The sequence below is a fragment of the Callorhinus ursinus genome, unplaced genomic scaffold (genome assembly GCF_003265705.2).
Source record: "Callorhinus ursinus isolate GAN/ISIS: 27379988/994484 unplaced genomic scaffold, GSC_fseal_2.0 scaffold18, whole genome shotgun sequence".
Taxonomy (NCBI): domain Eukaryota; kingdom Metazoa; phylum Chordata; class Mammalia; order Carnivora; family Otariidae; genus Callorhinus; species Callorhinus ursinus.
In genome coordinates, this window is record NW_027397080.1 from 25,456,893 (window position 1) to 25,480,383 (window position 23,491).

General features: G+C 42.1%; 1 protein-coding gene across 4 annotated transcripts in view; it reads right to left on the bottom strand.

Moving 5' to 3' along the window:
• Positions 1 to 19,550, bottom strand: part of SPEN (spen family transcriptional repressor) — a 94,844-nt gene extending 75,294 nt beyond the window's left edge. For 3 of the 4 annotated variants that reach the window (XM_025856274.2, XM_073903309.1, XM_025856273.2), the window contains exon 1: positions 19,151 to 19,550. In XM_025856274.2, the coding sequence (XP_025712059.1) occupies positions 19,151 to 19,233 (83 nt within the window). In that variant the 5' untranslated portion in view covers positions 19,234 to 19,550. The remainder of the gene's footprint in view (positions 1 to 19,150) is intronic. The other variant, XM_025856275.2, reaches the window with a different exon arrangement.
• Positions 19,551 to 23,491: the final 3,941 nt, after the last annotated feature.

Below are 23,491 nucleotides of genomic sequence, written 5' to 3' on the forward strand. Positions count from 1 at the left end.
ATATGATTTCATTCATGTGGAACTTAAGAAACAAAACAGGATCATGGGGGAAGGGAGGGAAAAATAAAATAAGACAAAATCAGAGAGGGATACAAACCATAAAAGACTTTTTTTTTTTTTTTTAAATAAGAGACTCTCAACTATAGGAAATACAACTGAGGGTTGCTGGAAGGAAGGTGGGTAGGGGGATGGGGTAACTGGGTGATGGGCATCAAAAGGAGGGCACTTGATATTAATGAGCACTGGGTGTTATATGCAACTGATCAATCGCTGAATCTACCTCTGAAACTAATAATACACTATATGTTAACTAATTGATTTTTTTTTAACTAATTGAATTTAAATCTTAAAAAAAAAAAATCTATGTTGCGGCGCCCGGGTGGCTCAGTCGTTACGCGTCTGCCTTCGGCTCAGGTCATGATCCCGGGGTCCTGTGATCGAGCCCCGCATCGGGCTCCCTGCTCCGCGGGAAGCCTGCCTCTCCCTCTCCCACTCCCCCTGCTTGTGTTCCCTCTCTTCCTGTGTGTCTCTGTCAAATAAATAAATAAAATCTTTAAAAAAATAAAAATAAAAAAAGATCTTTGTTATCTCAATATAAATCAACCGTGTGCTGTGTTTCCCATAACTGGGCACCCTTGAAGACATTTTCTATTTCAAGTATGTCTGACTGGGAAGATAAGTAACCCATTACTGGTGACAGCCAAAATCTGCCATTTCCATTTCACGATGATACAGAATTCTTTCAGGAAATCTACTGTGAAATAAATTTATATATAAAGTAATTTATAAACTTTTTAAATAATATATTCCTCTTTTAATCACACTATCTTTTGCCTAAGTACAAATAATTACTAAAGATGGCAAAAGACAGACTAAGGATCCCTAAAGCCAGCAAAAGCCATCAACCACACAGCCCTAGTATCACTGGAGAAAAAGCTAATACCCTGAGAGATGTTTCTCTACTTGGAGGGATAGGGGGAGGAGTGGAAAAAGATAAAAGGAGGAATGATTTATAATAGTTTGCTAATCTGTGTTCTCTGCCAAAAAAAAAAAAAAACAACAAAAATAAAAATTATTAATTTGTTATATAATCTTGGGTCTAAAATCTCTAAATCATAAAGAAAAAGACCACATAAATTCCATTTGTTATTTGTCTTCTGGAATGTACATGTATACATATACCTACTAAGTGCTATGTGATTTTTTTTTTTTAAGATTTTATTTATTTGTGAGAGAGAGCACAGCGGGGGAGAGGCAGAAGCAGACTCCCTGCTGAGCAGAGAGCCTGATGGGGGGCTCAATCCCAGGACCCTGAGACCATGACCTGAGCCAAAGGCAGATGCTCAACCGACTGAGCCACCCAGGCAGCCCGCTATGTGATTTTTTAAAACGTATTACTGTAGCACGCTTCTGCAAATTCAATAAAGTTGTAATTTGAACGGTTTTGTGTAATCTCCAGGGGGGGAAAAAAGTAAAAGGAAAAGACCACATAAACCACAAAAAATTATAGCTCCTGAATAGCAGAACAGTCAAAAGATAAATGGGGAAAAATACTTGTAACACATGAGAAATAAATGTTTTCCAAAATATACAAACGATTCTGACAAATCAAAGGAAACACAGGCCCAAATAAAAAAACAGGCAAAATATCTGAATATGAAGTTTTTAAAAAATATGCACATACTGGGGCACCTGGGTGGCACAGTTAAGTGGCCGACGTTGGCTCAGGTCAGGATCTCAGGGTTCTGGGATGGAGCCCTGCATCTGGATCCCCAGTCAGTGCAGAGTCTGCTTCTCCCTCTCCTTCTGCCCCTCCTCCCATTTGCACCCACACTCTCTCTAATAAAACCTTTTTAAAAATTAATTAGTTAGGGTGCATGGGTGGCTCAGTCGGTTGAGCATCTGCCTCCGGCTCAGGTCATGATCCCAGGGTCCTGGGATCGGGTCCTGCATCAGGCTCCTTGCTCTGCGGAGAGCCCACTTCTTCTTCTCCTCCCCACTTGTGCTCTATCTCTGTCTCTAATAAATAAATAAAACCTAAAAAAAAATTAAAATAAATTAAATTAAAAATAAAATAAAATAAGTATGTACATATACACAGGGGGCGCCTGGTTGGCTCAGTTGGTGAAGCGTGTGACTTGATCTCAGGGTTGTGGGTTCGAGCCCCATGTTGGGTGTAGAGATTCCTTAAAAACAAAATCTTAAAAATAAATAAAGTATGCACATACACACAGATAGTAAACAAAAAAGAAATACACTCAAAAAGCTGCTCAATTTCACTCAAAATTTTGAAAATCTAAATTTAAAAAAAAGTAACATAACACAAAACCCTAAATTTTAATAATACCTAGGTACTAGTCTAAGATAATAAACACTTTCATAACACTCTCTGCAGGAGGATAAATCAGAAAAAACTCTTAGGAAAACAATTTGATAGTATTAAGAATTAAGTACACATCCCTAGAAATTCCATTCACAGGGACTGATCATGCATGCGCAGTTGCAGGTGTCTGCAAACAGTATGCAAGACTGCTTACTGCAACACTGCTTCTAACTGTAAAAAAACAAAGCAACCACGTTCCACTTTCTGCCTATATGAATTTGTGTGCTCTAGGTACCTGCTACAAGTAGAGTAATACAATACTTGGCCTTTTGGGACTTGACTTATTTCACTTAGCATAATTTTATTTGTTTAGATTTTGTTTTTGTTGTTTTTTTAAAGATTTTATTTATCTGACAGAGAGAGAGAGCACAAGCAGAGGGAGCAGCAGGCAGAGGGAGAGGGAGAAGCAGACTCCCCGCTGAGCAGGGAGCCCAATGGGGGGCTCAATTCCAGGACCTAGGATCATGACCTGAGCCGAACCAAGGCAGTTGCTTAACCAACTGAGCCACCCAGGCGCCCCTGTTTAGTTTTTGTTTTTAAATAGGCTCCCCACTCAGCCTGGAGCCCAATGCAGGGCTTGAACCAGGACCCTGAGATCAAGACCTGAGATGACATCAAGAGTTGGACACTTAACTGACTAAGCCACCCAGGCGCCCCAGCATATATATATTTTTTTTTAAAGAGAGAAAATCAAATTTCATAGGCATGCATACAGGGAATCCACAGAGATGTGAAATTCCCTCACTCAGCACAATTTCTTCAAGGTTCATCCATGTTGCAGCATTAGTCCGAATTTCCTTCCTTTCTGGAGTGCCTGGGTTAACATTTGGACATTTGTTCTTACAATAATCCATGAATAACTTCATAAATGTGTCTGATTTACATAGTACTTCTCTGGGAAAAGTTCAAGTATAATTGTCAATAGAATGCAAATGATCATGATTACCCATTTCTTAACGTAATGACAGTAAATAAAGCAGATGAAGGAAAAAGGAGCAAGGCAAGCTTATCAAAAAAAGGGAAGACTGGAGAAAACAAAGCTGAAGTTGCAGAAGCCAAGGGAACAAGTAACAGCAAAAATCCACATCAAGCGTCCCTAGTATGAATACAAAGGGCTCTTTGAAAACATGATTCCTACCTGGTTTACTAGAACTACTACTTAAAATTGCTGAGAAGAAATTTATTTTTATTTCTTTTTAAGATTTATTTGAGAGAGAAAGAATGAGTGAAAGAGAGAGAAGGAACAGGGGGAGGGGCAGAGTAAGAGGCAGAAGCAGACTCCCCGATGGGGCCCCCATCATCCCAGGACCCTAACTAAGATCATGACCTAAACCAAAGGCAGAGTCTGCTTAACCGACTGAGCCACCCAGGCACCCAAAGAAAATCATTTTTTTTTAAAGATTTTATTTATTTATTTGACAGAAAGAGAGACAGCGAGAGAGGGAACACAAGCAGGGGGATTGGGAGAGGGAGAAGCAGGCTTCTGGCTGAGCCTGGGATCATGACCTGAGCCGAAGGAAGATGCTTAACTGAGCCACCCAGGCACCCCAAGAACTTCATTTTTAACCTTTTAACTTACTTCTTAGTAAAATGACTTTGGAAAACTTATGACTACTTCTAATACTTCCCTTGACTAGTGACTTTTATCCTTATTTCATACTATATACTTGTTAAGATAAAATAGAAGACAAAAACATGATCCCACCTTTTTTTTTTTATGGGTTTTCACCTTTGTTTTTTTTTTTTAAGATTTTATTTATTTATTTGAGAGAGAGAATGAGATAGAGAGAGAGCATGAGAGGGGAGAGGGTCAGAGGGAGAAGCAGACTCCCCGCCGAGCAGGGAGCCCGACGCGGGACTCGATCCCGGGACTCCAGGATCATGACCTGAGCCGAAGGCAGTCGCTTAACCAACTGAGCCACCCAGGCACCCCCACCTTTTTTTAATGTATGTAAATTCCATATTTTCATACTCCACTATGAGTTTTTTTGTAAAATCTTTGAAGACTACCTCTACTCCTAGATTTAGGAAATGGGTTATCACTCCTCAATCTTAAAAGGTCTCTGGATTTTCTTTTTTCACTCAATTCCAATGTTTTATAAACTTTTAAGTAAACATGCTTCCCAATAAAGAACCTTGGCATGGAATTAGCCCCATCCAATTATTAAAAAAATAAGTCACAGGGCACCTGTGTCCATTAGGCATGAGACTTGATTCCAGCTCAGGTCCTGCTATCAGGATTGTGGGATTAAGTCCTTTGTGGGGCTCTGTGCTCGGCATGGAATCTGCTTGTCCCTCTGCCCCTCCCCTTGCTCATGCTCACTCTCTCTCTAATATACACAAAATCTTAAAAAAAAAAAAAGGCACTAGGGGCACTTGGGTGGCTCAGCCGGGAGCCTGCTTCTCCCTCTCCCTCTGCCTGCCGCTCCCCCTGCTTGTGTTCATCTCTCTGTCAAATGAATAAAGTCTTAAAAAAAAAAAGTCACTAGTTTATGCCAATCATTTTATTAAATATGCAAACTTCCCCAGTCAGCATTTTAATCTGATTAGTTATAATCTGTAGAACTAAAAAGCTTTTTCTACAAACAAAAAATCTTTTAGGAAGAATAAAACATTCAGAAAAAAGCACTCAGAAAAAATTTTTAAAACAAAATTTTCCTATAAGATCAACACAAAGGAAATCAAATGTCATAACCCTGTGAGACCCAAAGCGGTGATGAAAGTTCCTTTTATACATCTACTTTTAGAATGACAAAACAAATATATGCTAAAAAGGATGATCTGTGTCAAAAACCACTGCGGAAAGGGTTACTTCGCAAGAAAAATAGGTGTGAGTGTAAGAAAAACTAGAGTATACCCTTATATTCCCTACATGTAACAAAAACATACACACCATTTTAAAAAGTTAAGTGCAACATAATTTAAAACTAAAACTTTACAAATACCACTTACGTCTTGACCCAGAAAGGCTACTTTTGACTGAAGAACATAGGTGGTTAGCAGAATGATTTATTTCAAAGTAACTGATAACACCAATGTTCGTATGATGGCTACAACAGTATTTCTAGGTATTAAACTCTCTTATAATGCAACTGAACATTAATACATACTTTTAAAAAATTTATAGCATTCCAGTGACCTTTATGTCTTATGAATGATAGCTATAACAAGATTTCTTAAACTGTAAAGACCCTAGGAATCTTAATAACCCAACCCACTTGGTTTCTGGGAAAAATTAAATATACCCACTCTAGGTAATAAATGTGTTACTGTAGAGTTAAAGCATCTTATTTTATATACAGCATCACATACTAATTGAATTTTAAAAGTTCTCTATAAACTTGAGATTTTCGCAAATCTTGTTTTCTCTGATTAAAGCATGGCCCACAAGAGGCCCCTGAGTAGGTTCAGTTGGTTAAGTGTCCAACCGATCTCAGCTCAGGTCTTCATCTCAGGGCCGTGAGCTGAAGCCCTGCACTGGGCTCCGCACTGGGTGTGGAGCCTACTTAAAAAAAAAAAAAAAAAAGTAGTCAGTACCAATTATGGCATTTAATTCTAACTATGGATGTGCTTGAAATTCATGTCACTGAAAGAATTCAAGCTGACTAAAACGAGCAACCTTAGAAATACAAAGAGTCTAAGATTTCTAGGATAAGACTAGGCGTTAGAGGAGGAGAATGCAAAACCTGAAAAACAAAACAAAAAACTCATGGGGGGAGAAAAACACAGCAGTTCCAATCACTAAGAGTACAATGAGTAAAAAAGAGGAGGGGCAAGAATCAAGCTATTTACCTCACACTATCTTTATTTTATTTTCTAGTCAAAGTTTTTTGGTGATTTTAACTTTTTCACCTCAACCTTTCTATGTCAAAGGTAAAATTAGTACTTAAATATGCTGCTCCTGGGGCACCTGGGTGGCTCAGTCAGTTAATCATCTGCCTGCAGCTCGGGTCGTGGTCCCAGGGTCCTGGGATCGAGCCCCACATCGGGCTCCCTGCCCAGCGGGGAGCCTGCTTCTCCCTCTGCCTCTGCCTCCCGCTCCCTCCGTTTGTGCTTGTGCTCTGTCAAATAAACAAATAAAATCTTAAAAAAAAAAAAGTTTAAATATGCTGCTACTATTCTATTCTTAAACTAATGGTTTGCTTAAACCAATGGTTCTTAACTTTTTCATGCCCTGGACTGGGTTGATAGTCTGGTAAAACCTACAAACCCTTCCTTGGAATAACATTAATAAAATAAAATGAACAAGATTACAAAGAAAACCAATTATACTGAAATACAATTATCAAAATACTTTAAAATGGTTCCACTCAGGGGCGCCTGGGTGGCTCAGATGGTTAAGCATCTGCCTTCAGCTCAGGTCATGATCCCAGGGTCCTGGGATGGAGCCCGACAGGAAGCCTGCTTCTCACTCTCCTGGTCCCCTGATTGTGCTCTCTTGCTCTTTCAAATAAATAAATAAAATCTTAAAAAAATAAAATAAAGTAAGTTCCACTCATACAAAAATCAAAGGACAGGGGCGCCTGGGTGGCTCAGTCAGCTAAGTGGCTGCCTTCGGCTCAGGTCATGATCCCTGGGACCAAGCCCTGCATCGGGCCTCCCCGCTCAGTGGGGAACCTGCTTCTCCCTCCCCCTCTGCCTGCCACTCCCCCTACTTGTGCTGTCAAATAAATAAAATCCTTTAAAAAAAAAAATCAGAGGTAAAAGGTGATATTAACATACATCACAGGAAAAGAATTTTTTTTTTTTTTTTTAAGAGAGAGTGGGGAAGCGGCAGAGGGAAAGAGAGAATCCCAAGCAGGCTCCACACCCATCCTGGAGCCCAACTTGGGGCTCCAAACCACGACCCTAAGATTATGACCTGAGCCAAAACAGAGTCAAGATGCCTGACTGAGCCACCCAGGCACCCCATGGACAAAAATGTTATCAGTAAAATTCACACAGTGAGAAACTCTACAGAACAATCAACCTGGTTTGCAACAAATTAAGTTGTAAGGAAAGAGGGAGATTAAAATCTACAGATTAAAAGACTTCAATAGTCAAAATGTGCATCAATAAGTAAATAAACTGTGGCATCTGGTGGTGGTTACAATGATGCCTACATTTCTCAAAATTCAAGAAACTTTACACTTAAAATAAGCACATTTTCCTGTATGCAAATTAAGCATCAATAACTTTTTTTTAATTTACTGGGGCTTAAACTCACAACCCCAAGACCAAGAGTCTCATGCTCTACCAACTGAGCCAGCCAGGTGCCCCCCCAACTTTTAAGTTTTTTAATAAAATTTTTAAAGAATTACATTATCACCAATTATAATGAGTGTACCTTAAATAGAGCCTGAGTTTAAAAAAAAAATTCTTAAAACACACACAATCAATTACAAACTTGAATACTGACTGGGTATATGAAAAAGGAATATATCTCTTTATAACAATCCTATCTTCTAGACATAAATACTGAAATATTCATGGATGAAATGTCTGGAATCTACTTCAAAATAATACAAACTGTACAAACTCCAGCATTCTAGGGCTTGTGCCAAAGGATAAGGGTCTTAACTCACTAAGGAACCTGTTGGGTAAGGACCAAGAGTATACAGAGGGAGGAGAAAAAGTAAGTTGAGTGCAGCCACTTTGGAAAACAGTTATGGAGGTTCCTCAAAACTTTAAAAATAGAACTACCACATGATCCAGCAATTCACTTCTGGGTATTTATCCAGAGAAAATGAAAACACTGTGCATCCCCATGTTCACTGCAGCATAATGTACGACAGCCAAGACATGGAAACAACCTAAGTGTCCAGGCACTGAAAAACGGGTAAAGAAGATGGAGTGTGTCTATACACGGTGAAGTACTAAACAGCCGTAAAAAAGAAGGAAGCCTTGCTATTTGAGACAACGTCGACGGACCTTGAGGGCATTATACTAAATGAAGCCAGAGAAAGACAAATATCATATGATCTCATTTCTATGTAGAATCTTAAAAACAACAACAAAAACCACAAGCTCATAGATAGAACAGACGGGAGGGCGGTGAGTAGAAGGGTGAAATGAGTGAAAGAAAGGGGGTCAAAAGGTACAAACTTCTAGTTAGAAACTAGTCACAGGGATGTAATATGCTGCACAGTGACTACAGTTAGCAATACTATATTATTTGAAAGTTAAGAAAATAAATCTTTTTTTTTTAAAGATTTTATTTATTCATTTGAGACACAGAAATACAGAGAGAAAGAGAACATGAGCAGGGGGAGAGGCCGAGGGAGAAGGAGAAGCAGGCTCCCGCTGAGCCAGGAGCCCGACGCGGGGCTCGATCCCAGGACGCCGGGATCATGACCTGAGCCGAAGGCAGACGCTCAACCATCTGCGCCACCCAGGTGCCCCTAAAAAAGTAAATCTCAAAAAAAAGTGCTCAACACGGGGCACATGGCTGGCTCAGTAGGTGGAACGTTAGACTCTTGATCTTGGGGTTCTAAGTTCAAGCCCTACACTGGGTATAGAGATTACTTAAAAAATTAAATCTTGGGACGCCTGACTGGCTCAATATGGTGACCATATTGAAATATATACAAATATCAAATTATGTTATATAACATTAGTTTCAAGTATATGTCAATTATAACTCAATTTTTTATAAAAAAAGTTAAAAGTCAGTAAGGTTTGGGGGAAGGTAGGGCAAGGGCAAAATTTTGCTGAGGTACCACACAGTGAGTGACTGACAACCAAATAAATGAAGCAATGATGATTCCTAATATTCTCCCTAAGAAATAAACTTCTTTCTCACTATCCCCTAGTCTGTGTGACTCAGCATATAATAAAGCTCAGACTGATCGAGTGATTATGCTCATATCACCAAGTTGAGTGGTGGATTAGGACCGAAACTACAATTTTAAGAGTCAAGTAGCTCTATATCTGTTTTTAATTTTTATTTACTTATTTGACAAAGAGAAAGCATAGGCAGGGGAAGCAGGTGGGGGGAGAGGGAGAAGCAGGCCTCCTACTGAGCAGGAAGCCAGACGTGGGACTCCATCCCAGGACCCTGGGATCATGACCTGAGCCAAAGGCAGACACTTAACCAACTGAGCCACCCAGGCACCCTCTATATCTGCTTTAAACCAGAGACAGGTGAATGTATTTATCCACAAATTATCTCCTAGCAGAGGAAATACTGACGGCAAAAAATGCAAGTCACTTCCAGTCCTACCTTCCTTTCCTTTCCTGTTCCTCACCCTCAAAAGGTGGTTTCCAAAGAAAGTAATTGAGAGGGAAGGGATGTGAAACAGAGGCAGCAGGGGTGATATGCCCAGAGGTGGGGGAAGCAGAGTGGTCTGGACATTAGCTACACACTGAGAACAGAACTGGTTGGGCAAATACAGTAAGAATAGCAGCAGTCAGGTTTCTCAGTGTCTAAGAAAAAAGATACAAATATGAAAATGGAGAGGTTGGAAAGAATCCTCATGTATTGGAACATAAGTGAATGTTTTTTAAAATGGGACATAAAGGTACAGATAATGTATATGTATGAAAATATACATACTTGACAAGATACACATCTTCTTAGATCTGTAGCAATGGGTACACTGAGCATACATATGTGGTTTTTTTTTTTTTAAGATTTTATTTATTTATTTGATAGAGAGAGCGAGAGAGCACAAGCAGGGGGAACAGTAGAGGGAGAGGGAGAAGCAGGTTCCCTGCCAAGCAGGGAACCCGATGCAGGGCTCGATCCCAGGACCCTGGGATCACGACCTGAGCCGAAGGCAGACGCTTAACCATCTGAGCCACCCAGGTGCCCCAGATGTTGGTTTCTAAATACCATCCTACACTAAAAGGAACCAGGACTTCTTGGAAAAATGACTGATTACAGGACAAGGGAAGTACATGTAAGCCTTTTTATGACTGAAATAAGAGAAATGCTTAAAGAGTGATGGGGAGATATCAAAAGGACACAGTAGCCAGTTTGAAAGAGCTCCCACTGGTCAAACATAGGACAATATGGGTATCAAATAAGCCCTGGACCAAAGCTCACTGAAAAAAACAGAAATCATAAGTATTATACACGTACACAGAAAGTTCCTACCTACAGAAAACTAAATATAGAAGGAATCACAGCACTGTATTTACAGGCAAGAGTCATCACTAAGGCTGGTGACTATAGGTTTAATAAAAGAAGACTATCAACGTAACATTAAAATATCTCCCCATAAAATGCTAATCAAATACAAAGGGGAAAATAGTAAAGACATTAACTTGAGGAGGTGAGCAAAATTAAACTAATATCACCAGTGGTGGCATGGATCCGTACTGTTTGCCTCCTTGTATGTTACTCTGAGAAGGGCAGAGATCATTTCTGTGGTATTCTTGCAAAGAATGCATGCCCTGATCTGGTCATGAGGTAATACTGGACAGACTCAAGTGGAGGGTTATCCTGCAGAAGGAAAGGCCTATGTTTTTTTTTTTTAGATTTTATTTATTTATTTGAGAGAGAGCATGAGCAGGGTGAGGGGCAGAGAGAGAAGCAGATTCCCCACTGAGCTGGAAGCCAGATGCTGGGCTCGATCCCAGTACACCGGGACCATGCTGAGCTGAATGCAGATGCTTTACCAACTGAGCCACCGAGGTGCCCTGAAAGGCCTGTGCTTTGTAAGACTATCAGGCACATGAGAATTAGGGAAGACTGAGAAAGGGTTCCAGAATGAGACACAACCACCAACAGCAATACATGGCTAAGTTCCTGGACCAAAAAAGGAAAAGGAACACTGTTGGTTGGGATGGCTGGTATCATGTGAATGGGGTCTATGGGCTGGGCAGTAGTATTGTACCAATACTGACTTCCTGGCTGGGAAGACAATGAGGTGCAGTGCAAGAGTGTCCTCGTTCTGGGAAGGTATATACTAGAGACTTTAAGGGTAACAGGATATTATGCCACAAAAAGACAAGAGAGGGTAATGGAACAAATGTTGCAAAGTGCTAACAACTGAGGAATCTGGATGAAGGGAATGTGGGAATTCTTTGTACCATTCATGAACTATATTCCAAAATAAATTTTAAATGAGAAAAAATGACATTGGTAAGAAAGAAGTGGATCTAAGCGTGGACTGGCCTTCGTTTTGGTGTATCAATTACCATCTTTTCTCTTCCTTCCTTTCCTTCTTTCTTTCTTTCATAAGCAGAGTTAGTGTTTTACAGAGAGACAGAGAGAACAAGTAGGCAAAGCAACAGGCAGAAGGAAAGGGAGAAGCAGGCTCTCTGCTGAGCAGAGAGCCCAACACGGGGCTCGATCCCGAAGCCCTGGGATCATAAGCTGAGCCAAAGGCAGCCACTTTAACCGAACGAGCCACCTAGGTGCCCCACAATTACCATCTTTTCAAAGAGGCTTTACTTATTCCTCCCACCCCCATGACTCTCTATCCCCTCCTTTGCTTTAATTTTCTTCGTAAGGCAGGATAGGCCACAATTGATGGTTGTTTGAGCTGAATGCTGGGTACATGGGATTCACTTACTCTTTTTCTATTTTTGTATGTTCAAAATTCTCCAAAGAATAATTTTTAAACTATAAAACAGTAATACATATGCATCTTTATTAACGCATTGAAGTATGCAGCAGCAAGTCTAAGAGCTACTTTAGTTTCTAAGCTGTGATGAGCATAAATGACTTACAAACATGGAAATGAGGAAATTAGAAAGAATCCTCTGCATGGTGCAGGGTGCCTGGGTGGCTCAGCCCATTAAAGCCTCTGATTTCTGCTGCCATATTTTGGGGTCCTGGCCTGCAATGAGACACTCCTTGGGCTCTGCGCTCAGTGGGGAGTCTGCTTATCCCTCACCCTCTCCCTCTGCCCTCCACCCCCACCTTGTGTGCATGCACGCTCTCAAATAAATAAAATCTTAAAAAAGAAAATTAAAAAAAAAAAATTCAAGGTGATTTACAAGGAATCTTGAATACAAAAGAGCCTTTACTGCAGACAGTGTAATAGCATAATTTTTAAAAATTAATGCTTGAGGGACGCCTGGGTGGCTCAGTCATTAAGCTTCTGCCCTCGGCTCAGGTCATGATCCCAGGGCCCTGGGATCGAGCCCCACATTGGGCTCCATGCTCAGCAGGAAGTCTGCTTCTCCCTCTACCAGTCCCCCTGCTTGTGTTCTCTCTCTAGCTGTGTCTTCTGTCAAATAAATGAAATATTTTAAAAAATTAAAAAATATAAATTAATAAAAATTAATGCTTGAGGGGCACCTGGGTGGTTCAGTTGGTTAAGCATCTGCCTTTGGCTCAGGTCATGATCTGGGAGTCCTGGGATCGAGCCCCACGTCGGGCTCCCTGCTCAGCGGGGAGCCTGCTTCTCCCTCTCTGCCCCTCCTCCCGCTCGTGCTCTCTCTCAAATAAATAAATACAATCTTTAAAAAAAAAAATTAATGCTTGAGACAAAAAAATTTACCACCTACCAACTTAATGATTTATAAAAAACACGAATCACTGTATGCCAAATACCATTTTGTAAAACACAAAAATTTTTTTAAAGATTTATTTTTCTAAGAGAGAGAGAGAGAGAGAGGCGCGCGCACAGGAGCAGGGATGGGGGCAGAGGGAAAGAATCTCAAGCAGACTCCTGACTGAGCAGACAGCCGCATGTAGAGGCTCAATCTCACAACCCTGAGCCGTAATCAAGAGTCTGAGGCCTAACCGAATGAGCCACCCAGGCGCCCCTAAAATACAAAATGTTTAAGAAGAGTACAAATGTCCTAGTTTTCAAATGAAAGGAATGAGGTGAAGGTTAAAAAAAGAATAAAAAAAACCTATAAATGTATCACACATAAAAGTTCATACACTGGGGCGCCTGGGCGGCTCAGTTGGTTAGAGCGACTGCCTTCGGCTCAGGTCATGATCCTGGAGTCCCTGGATCTAGTCCCACATTTGGGCTCCCTGAGTCTGCTTCTCCCTCTGACCCTCCCCCCTCTCATGTGCTCTCTCTCTCAAATAAATAAATAAAATCGTTTAAAAAAAAAGTTCATAGACTGTGTGTAAACATAAGAATATAACAATCAAAGTCAATACAAGGTCTAATCAGGAAATCTTCATTCCATTTGTCAAAATTATCAAGTAAGCCAAACTCTGGACTTTACACACACAAAGACATTAATAGCTCTAGAGATTAATGCTGGACTAAAAATCTAGCACCAAAACAAGCAATGGGACAAACAATAGTGTTTCCCATTTGAATTTTCCCACAAACGTTCATTAACTCTAAGAACTGGAGCAGTTCCTTATATAATAATCTTTATGCTAAATTTCAATTTATCTCTACATTCAAAATGAACTCCTAAGTAATTAAATCCAAGAATTCACTAAATTTAAGGATTTTATAGAGACATTCCTTTGTGGGTTTTAGATGTTTACAATTTTCAACCTGGGAAACGCAGACACGTGTAGGGGGGAAAAATCTGAATATCGTAATACTATAAAATTATACCAAGAACATCTCTTCATGGCACAGCATATTTCCACACAGTGAAAACAGGTAGCACACAAAAATTATACGGTTTCTAATAAAATGATTAAACATTCTAACTGAAAAAAAAATAAAAAATAAACATTCTAACTGGTTTCCACAACAGAGTATGCTATTTCCACTCAAAACATGAGTAGCTCTAAGGCGAATAATAATAAAAATAACAGTAAAGGCTAGAAATTTAACTATAGAAAAATATTACTTTATTTTGTCTCCTTGTTCAGCAGGCCAATACAGGTCTGTTTCAAGGGCTTGAACAACATTTATTACAAAGCATCTAATAAGGGGGCGCCTGGGTGGCTCAGTTGGTTAAGCAACTGCCTTCGGCTCAGGTCATGATCCTGGAGTCCCGGGATCGAGTCCCACATCGGGCTCCCTGCTCGGCGGGGAGTCCGCTTCTCCCTCTGACCCTCTTCCCTCTCGTGCTCTCTCATTCTCTCTCTCTTAAATAAATAAAAAAAATCTTTAAAAAAAAAAAAACAAAGCATCTAATAAGGAAATTCAGGAGCCCAATTTTAATAAATATATATACTGAAGGTATTTGTACACCACAATGCTTACTCTAAATACTACAGACTAGGGGTGCCTGGGTGGCTCAGTCGTTAAGCGGCTCAGGTCATGATCCCAGGGTCCTGGGATAGAGCCCAGCCCGCATCAGGCTCCCTGCTCAGCAGGAGGCCTGTTTCTCCCTCTCCCTCTACTTGTGTTCCCTCGCTCGCTGTGTCTCTCTCTGTCAAATAAATAAAAAAAATCTTTAAAAAAAAAATCACACTACTTTAATACTATAGACTAGTTAACTACAGCTCAAACACCACAGATTCTTATAAGTAAAAACAGAAATATATCATCTCCAATTGCATGTACTAGTTTTCACAAACTATTTCAAACATTTTTTTAAATTTAAGCAAAATTTCAAATTAAGGAGAAAGTGAGACTTAGAAGACTATTTGGAAAAACTTTCACATTACCACTATCTTGTAACTTCTATATAAATCTTCCCCAAGCATGAGTGCTCACAGGATTAGAAGTGTCTCATAAATCAAGCCTGAAATCTCTTCATAAGCATACCAAACAATACAACGCCTGAGCAATCAAGAATCTACAAGACAGTTGGAAAACGGTGCCCTCCACAAGTCAACCACCACCATTCTTCCTGGCACCAAGCCCTGTTTTCCTCCAGTCTGCCAGAGGCATCCTCCTTAGGAAATTAAATGCAACATTTCACGCATTCTGTATTAATTTTTTAATGCTATTTCTCAAGATAACTGAATTTTATTTTTAAAATGTACAAAAGCCCATCACAAAAATAAATATCGAAATTATAACATTCAAAACCAGAGCTGTTTCTACATAGAAACTGGCTGGGCTCTAAAAAAGAAACGATGTAGCAATGATGTAAGACTAGAGTGAGTCAAATTTGTTTGAAGTCTAAAAATATCTCTAGTTATAGAATACTCAAGACACGGAAATTCTTCCACTATATTTTTACTGTGTCCCCAAAGCAAAGATATCCAAATACATGTAACATGTAACATGTATTCCAGCTATTTTAACTCAGGAAACCGTTGTAATAAAACATTTAAAATTAGCAAAGCCAAAATACATTTTTAAATGGGCCTCATTCTTCGACAAAATTTTTACATAAGCTACCTTGCTCTACCTCTGCACAATCTTTAACGTCTTCTCTAAAACTGGGGATGGATGGGAAGAACCTGAATATGTGATTTACTTAAAATGGGCAAATAAGATACAGAGAATTTGATGTTCTTTAAAGGACTCTATTCGTTCGATTCTAATTCAGGGAATCGTCTTTACACACACCTCTCTTACAACTAAAAGACAGCAACCAATTGTTGTGTAACTCCTCCCTTCCCCCTTCAACCCAGCTAACATACAAAGGAAAGGACTTTCTCTATTGTGCAAATTCAGTCCCTGCAATAGATCTTTGTTAACTAAAATCTGATTCAGAAATAGTCCCCATTTAATTTTTTTCAACCGGCACAGTAAAAGCTGTAAAGATAACGAACACAACAAATGTATTCTTATTGCAAGAAGGTAAAGCCAAATTTTGAAAATGCTCTGATTACATTTTAAAGATTAGGTCTTTCTTTGGTACGGAGAGAAAAAAGCCAAATCAGCATCCTTCCCTCAATCTATTTCCCACCAAAAACACTGATCAAAATGTAAATAATACAAAAAGATTTGGTTCTGACCCCTCCCCCCAAACACACACAAAAGCGCCCTCTAAGCTGCCCTCTAAACTGCCCTCTAAGCTGCCCTGCTCCCAAAACGGTCTGGTTTAATCTTAAAAAAACAAAACAAAACAAAACAAAAACCACAAAAGCCTAATCATGTTACAAGAATAATCATTTTGAAAATGTTTTATGTAATGTATTCCCAATATACACCTCTTAATCCTGTAAAACAGTTATTAGTTAATGTTGTAATTAGCTAGGGAAAAGGGTAAAAGCTGGTAAAACGTATTAGAGGGTTTCTCTCATTTTGATTTCTAGAAAACACTAGAAGTGAATTATCTACATTTTCTTGCAGAGCTATCAGTCTGGTACAACTACCTTTTGATCCCTTTCACTTAAATTACTCAAATTTCATTTTCCTCCCCGTAGCAATCACACATTTTACAAAACATTTTCTACAACAGGGATAAAAGGCTTTGAATTCCTCCAAACAGGGTCCATTTAGCCCCACAGCTGGAAAAGCGAAAACATTTCTTACACATATTTAAGAGTAAGCAAGAAACCATAAATAGAGATTACCTGTCCCAGGGATCCGGTGGGAAATGGGGGATGGGAACTGGGAATCCCGAGGTCAGAGGTGAAGGGGAGATTTTTATCTGTAAACCCTTTACACTCCTTAAACCCGTAAGAATGCACTGCCTTTTCAAAGGGCTAAGGACGCCTGTTTAAAATTTTTTAAAAATCAAAAGAAAGGAGTTTCATGGCCACGCGGTCTGCTTAGTTTTAAGATAATCTGCTTTAATCAGTAGCATCTGCTTGTGCTCTGCAATAGGTGAAATACCCCTTTAAACGCAGTCGTGAGCAATGTGCCCGCTAAGCCCTCTTTAATACAGTAACGTTCCTCCAGACCTCCGCTTTCGAAGGCAGCTCGCATCCTCCGCCCCCTCCTCCCTCTGTGCATTCTGAGATCTGCTCTGCTGATTCCCACATAAAGTGGGTCCTGGCCGCCATTTTAGAAAGTCATTCACACAAGCGGGACGGCAGCATCATCCACTTAAAAACCTCCCAAACTCCTTTGGACGATCTCCTCTTTCCTTTCCCTCACCCCTCATCTTGAGCGGAGTCAAACTCCCTGCAATAGGCATGCAATGTCTCTGGAATGTGCATAATGCGAAATGACATGTCTGGCCACAGAACACTGAGGAGAAAAGCGAATGCTGCAATGCACGTGTTTGCACGTCGGTACCGACGAATTTTCCAGGCAGAGACCTACAGAGAAAGTCCACAAAGAGTTAAAAGTGAGCACACTTAAGTGGCTTTTCCACTCCAATAATCTGCACCTAAGTGACTTTCCCACCAAAGCACTGAAGATACTGGGGCTGTGGGTGGAGGTAAAGGGTGGAGCAGCGCCAGGGAGGGAAAGTTCCCATCCGCCTCCCAACTGAGCCCAGGGTCTCGCTCTCTTTTATCACCGGGGATAGAGGCGAGTTTTTGCTCCCTGCCTGCCCTAGCCTGGTTTCTCAGCACAACGTAGTAAACACCGGGAGAGTCCCTGGAAGCGCGCCTCCCCCAGCCCTGCCGAGGACAGCTTTAGCAGGTTATGAATGGCCTCACTATTGCCGGCTCCTTTTCACACGCGGACACGCGCAGACGCGCGCTCCAGCAGTGAAGATTTAATACCCCAGTAACAGCAACCACCAACAGAATCAATGATCCTCCATTTAAAAGACAGAGTGGAGCTCTGCTGCCTCTGCTTCCATTTCCCTATCCAAGCTGCTCAGGAGCAAGCGACGCAATCTATTTTTCCCATGGTGACTCACTAATAAGGGCGCTCCATAATTTCCTTCACTCACTAGATAGTAAGAGGAATTAAGAGTAAACCAAACTTAAAATCTTTCAGGGTCTTGAATATCGAAAGAAACAGTAATTTTCGAGGACGATCACAGATTTGCTACCGTGCTTCACAATTTGCACCCATCTTCAGCAAATCGTCACTTTCAGTATTTTATACCGAGGACCCTATCTGTTACGGCACACATACGTTCCACAAAGAAAGCAAGCGCTTAAACGCTACTGTGTAAGATGTATCAAGAACAACAGTGATCCCCACATTTCACTGACAAAAAATATTCTGGGAAGTTTTAAAAAGCTATTATCTCCAGATCTTAAAAGATTTGCATTCTTCTAACGACCGATTAAAGAACTCTGGGCGGGAGGGAATCACCGTTCTTTCAAAGGCGGCCCCTCAGTGCAAAGCCGGCGCGGCCGCGGAGGTAGAGATCCCGAGGCTCTGGGGCTCCGACGCCAGCTGGGCGCCGTCCTACCTGCGGTGGGTCTCCCACTGAAAGCCCTCGGTCCTCACCACCCTCCTCAGCCAAGGACCCCAGAGGGCTGAAGGCGGCCAGGAAGACGAAAGAGCCGAAACAGGCGCACCAACTTATTTACAGACACCATACTCGCTAGTCAACCCCGAAAAAAAAAATAGTAATTTAAAGAGAGAAAATAGGAGCTTGCCATTTCCCTGTAGTTTCTAGGTCTGTAAGCCGTTCGTGAGAGGTACCTAGAACCTCGTAGTTGTCTCCCCAGTTCGGAGCTGCTCCTACACCACCTACCGAGACTTGTGTCTGGGCAAAACCTCTCCTGTCGCACAAACCCCTCCCTCGGTTAGACATTTCCAAAGCATCGGCAGGGCGAGGAGCGGGGAGTTGCGGCGGGACTCCGGAGTTGGCCGCGCCGGGATGGGGGTCCGGGGCAGCGGCGCGCAGGGACGCGACCCCACTCCTGCCTGGCCGGCTTGCGGACAGCCTCCCGGCGCCGGCTCCGCGGAGGCCGGGGGACAACCTCCTCCTCGCTGGGGCGGGAGAGGGCGGCAGCCGGGGCCGCTCCGCCGAGGCCCAACGCCGCGACGCGGGCCGAGCGGCGGCCAAACAGCCGCGCGCCCCCCGCACCCGTCCGTGGGTCTGGCCCGGGTCCCTCAGCAGTTCCGCGCACGGGGAGGGGCCGGCAACGGGCCGGGCGGGCAGCAGCGCCCGACGAGAGAGCGCGGCCCCGGGCCGCGTGTCACTCACCGTTTGAAATGCTCGATGATCTTCTCTTCCCGCACATTCTCCGGTAAGTTGCCCACCCAGAGGTGCCTGGTTTCCCGGACCATGCTGGGCGGTGTGCCGGCGACCGCTGGTGCGGGTTCTCCCTCGCCGGCTTCGTACGAGCCCGTCAGCGCCGGGAGGCGGGCGCCGAGGCGGCGGCGGCGGCGGCTGCGGCGGTGGCGTCGGCAGCGGCGGCGGCTCCTCCGGCTCCCCCCCGTGCAGAGACCATCCCTCTCCCCCAGGTTCTGACTCTCGGGCCTCGCAGCTCCGCTCTGCCGCCACCACACACCCGAAGCCGACCCTCGCGCTCCGGCGGCGCATGCGCCCGGGCGGCGGCGGGCGGGGGAGCGGGGAGGAGGGGCGAGCGGGACCCGGGCGGCAGGGACTACGACGGAGCTGGCGCTGTGGCAGCCGGACGCTTCCCACCGGCGCGCGCGCCCCGCCTCCCTCGCCGCGGGCACGCGCGCGTCCGCCCGCCCGCCGAGGCCGAGACGCCGAGTTCCTCCCAGCCGGCGCGCAGGCGCGCGGGGGAGGGAGGAACGCGGGGCCTGAAAGGAACGCTCGCGCGCCCGATCCTGATGCGCAGGCGTGCAGTCGCGCAGAGAGCCGGCCGCGGGGTGGGCGCTTAGTCAGACTTGGGGCGCTGAGCTTGCAGCGACAGGGACGATCTCCCGTCCCTCAAACAGGGGTCCCAGGCGCCGGCCTGGAGGAAGAAAAGAGAGAAAGGGAGTTGATTTTGATAAGGCTGCGTGTCAAAGCGGCTGCCAGTGCCTCTCCTAGGACTCCTGCCCCTACTCACCCTTCGACCAGGAGCTGGCCGTTTCCGGGCACTTGGATCCCCGCCTGCTTGGGAAAGTGTCAGAACAAGGCCGCCCTTCTCACTGACCAGCGAAGCAATGACGGGTTCAGAAACCCATCCCTCTCAAGAATAATTAGCTTGTAACGTTAAGCAACTATTTTATATAGGATCTTACGAAACTGCAAGATATCCTAGCTGATCGTTACGGTATACCAGGAATAGAACTGAAATGAGACGGCTACATGTCCAATATTGTAAAAGGGATTTATATAAAGGATTTACTGTAATTTAATATTTAAGCATAGGAACGGATCAGACCTCTGGCCTTTCCAGGCCTAAAGACCACAGATGAACTTTTATATAAAGGCCAGTTTACAGAACCCCGGAGAAAACCCACAAAATTAAGACAAACTATTGAGTCCAGAAAAACGGAATCGTTTGGAACAGTCAGCAACTCAATTTTCTTTTCCATTTTTTATCTACAGAAACAAAATATCATAGGTGCGGTACTTCAAGTACACACCAGATTTTAAATATTGGGTCTCATTCACTGCCTCCTTAAATACAGCCAATTTATCACCAAACTATGCTATTTTGGATTGGAAAATGTCACCATAATCAATGGCACTAATACCTGGAGTCACCTGTGCATAGTTTCTTTTGTTCCACAGACAGTAATGCTCCCAGTAGTTTTTTTGTTTACCATATAATCTAACATAAGCTTCTTAATGATTGTGTCCGACTGAGGGTCACATCAACTTTTTTTGTATTTGGCCTAATAGTCCATACTATAGGGGTGCCTGGGTGGCTCAGTCGGTTAAGCGTCTGCCTTCAGCTCAGGTCATGATCCCAGGGTCCAGCCCCCATCTGGCTCCCTATTCAGTGGGGAGCCTGCTTCTCCCTCTCCCTCTGTCCCCTGGCTCATGCTCTATCCCATAAATAAAATCTTAAGAAAAATAGTCCAGGGATGCCTGGGTGGCTCAGTCAGTTAAGCATTTGCCTTCGGCAGAGGTCATGATCCCAGGGTCCTGGGATGGAGTCCCGCGTCTGGCTCCTTGCTCAGCAGGGAGCCTGCTTCTCCCTCTGCTGCTCCCCCTGCTTGTGCTCGCTCTCGCTATGTCAAACAAATAAATAAATAAAATCTTAAAAAAATAGTCCATACTATACTTAATAAATTTGATCAGTTGAGATAATCTGTCTTCCCTCCTCAGGACATTGAGGAGGCTAAGCAAGCCCCAGCCTTACACAGCTGTAACAATTACAGTACAAGATGCGCTTGCTAAGGAGCTAATCTCACCCTCCATTTGAAATGATTTTTGGAATTCTGACAAATTATTTCTAAAACTTCTAGATTCTGAGCCAGGTAATTTAGCTGATTTGTTTAACTTCAGTAAGAGTCAGAAACAGAAAGAGGAGGTAGAGAAAAGCTAGAAACAAAAAAGCCCCACTACAATAGTGGCACTCATTGATAATTTAGGTATTTAGTGCCCCCCCCAGAGGCTGACCCTGTCTTCATGCAAATCAGTCATTAAATGAAATGGAAATTTGTGTTCTTGAAAATATTATGGAATGGATTCCTCAGTAAAAGCAAATCAAATCACATTCAGATGAAGGATTAGCCATTTACATTTGGCCATTTCTTTTTCACAACTATCACTTAAGGAGTGTCAAGTCAGCACACTATTAACCTAAACTCATGAACTATATAGTTCTGCATATACGGCTGCAGTTAACGTTGAACTGACATGCATTTTTCCATGAAGCATGAATTTCAATACAAGCAACCACAATTTGAAACACATTTTAAAATAGGATGTAAATTACCCATTTAAAACTTGATAGGCTCTGAATTAGCTGAAACCTCTTGGGAAAGACCAAAGTGTCACCATGAAGAACAGAGGAGATTCAGTTCAATTGCATTATTAAGAGGAGCAACTGACAAGATGATTCACAAAATAACGTCTTGCAATTATAGAAGTAAAGGGCATATCTCACCTTGCATGCAGACTTCAGTTAAAATCATGCTGAGGAAAAATTCAAGGGCTGAAAAAAAAAGAGGGGGGAGCCTTTTAGAAGCAAAATCATTAGATGAAAGACTAGTTAGAGTAATTATTGAATATGGTATCTTGTATCCATGTAGGACTCCCACAGAATAAAAGGATAAACCAGAACAAAATAAGCAATTAAGATTTTTTTCTAATACTTTCTCCATGGCACAAGAATGAGGGGACATTAAGTAAAAGTTAAAGCAACATGCTTACCAACTAAAATTTTTTTGAACTAGTTCTCTTAGGTTAGCCTAAAGGTCTTGTTATATCAGTGCTGTTTTTCCATGCAAAAAGCAGAATAGATACTTAATTTTTGGAAATTAATTTGAAATAGGCAAAGTTATTTACAAATACTTTACAAATGCCTTCAAGTCCCCCACGTTTGGGAAGTAGTGGAGAAGAAACCTGGTGGAAGATTACCAACACACAAAAGCATTAAGCAAAGTTGAGTTAAAGTTCTCCCAAAGATCAAAGAGATCACAATGTCAAAAAGATTAGGAGCAAATGTCAAATTAAGAATATCATTTCTCATCTTGCCAGAGATTTACCAAACAACTGAGAAACAGTCTAACAATATAAAGGCTAGCAAAATCCCATCAAACATCATTTGATAGCACCTTATACTCAGATTCTCTTCAAGTGTTGTTAAACTACCTGTTTGACACCAAAAATAGCAACCAAAGTGTTCATTTTAGTTTCTTAGGTTTTTAAAAACTTAATGAGTAAAACAAATTTAATGAGTAAATAGACTTAATGAGTAAAACAAATTTCAATTATCTGTTCAAATTCTTAATGTATTCCTATGATGCCAAAAGAAAAAAAAATGACACTAACTTCAATTGAACAGATTCGTTTAAAGGAAAAATAGCTCACATATAGATGCTGGGTTCAAATGAGCAATTCAGGTAGGTATCCTATGCATCTTTATTAAACTTAATATTGCAGGTTAAAAGTACTGTCCATGTTCCTTACTGATTCTTTCAGCATTAAAAAACACTACTTGGGGGCACCTGGGTGGCTCAGTTGGTTAAGCGACTGCCTTCGGCTCAGGTCATGATCCTGGAGTCCCGGGATCGAGTCCCGCATCGGGCTCCCTGCTCAGCGGGGAGTCTGCTTCTCCCTCTGACCCTCTTCCCCCTCGTGCTATCTCTCATTCTCTCTCTCTCAAATAAATAAATAAAATCTTTAAAAAAGAATAAAAACCACTACTTGGCATGAACTTTTGTGTTATACTAAAAAAAAAAAAAAAAAAACCCTGATGATACGAACGACAGACATTATGTATAATGGAAATATCCCTGGGTTACTGGGTTTAGAGTTTAAAATTCCAGTTCCAATTTTGTCACTGGCTATATGACTTAGCAAATCAATTAAATCCTCAAAGTCTCAATATCCTTATCTATAAAATGAAATATCTGTTTTCTCTACCATAAAAGGTTTCTAGAAGTATCAAAGAAGATAATATATGTAAAAGGA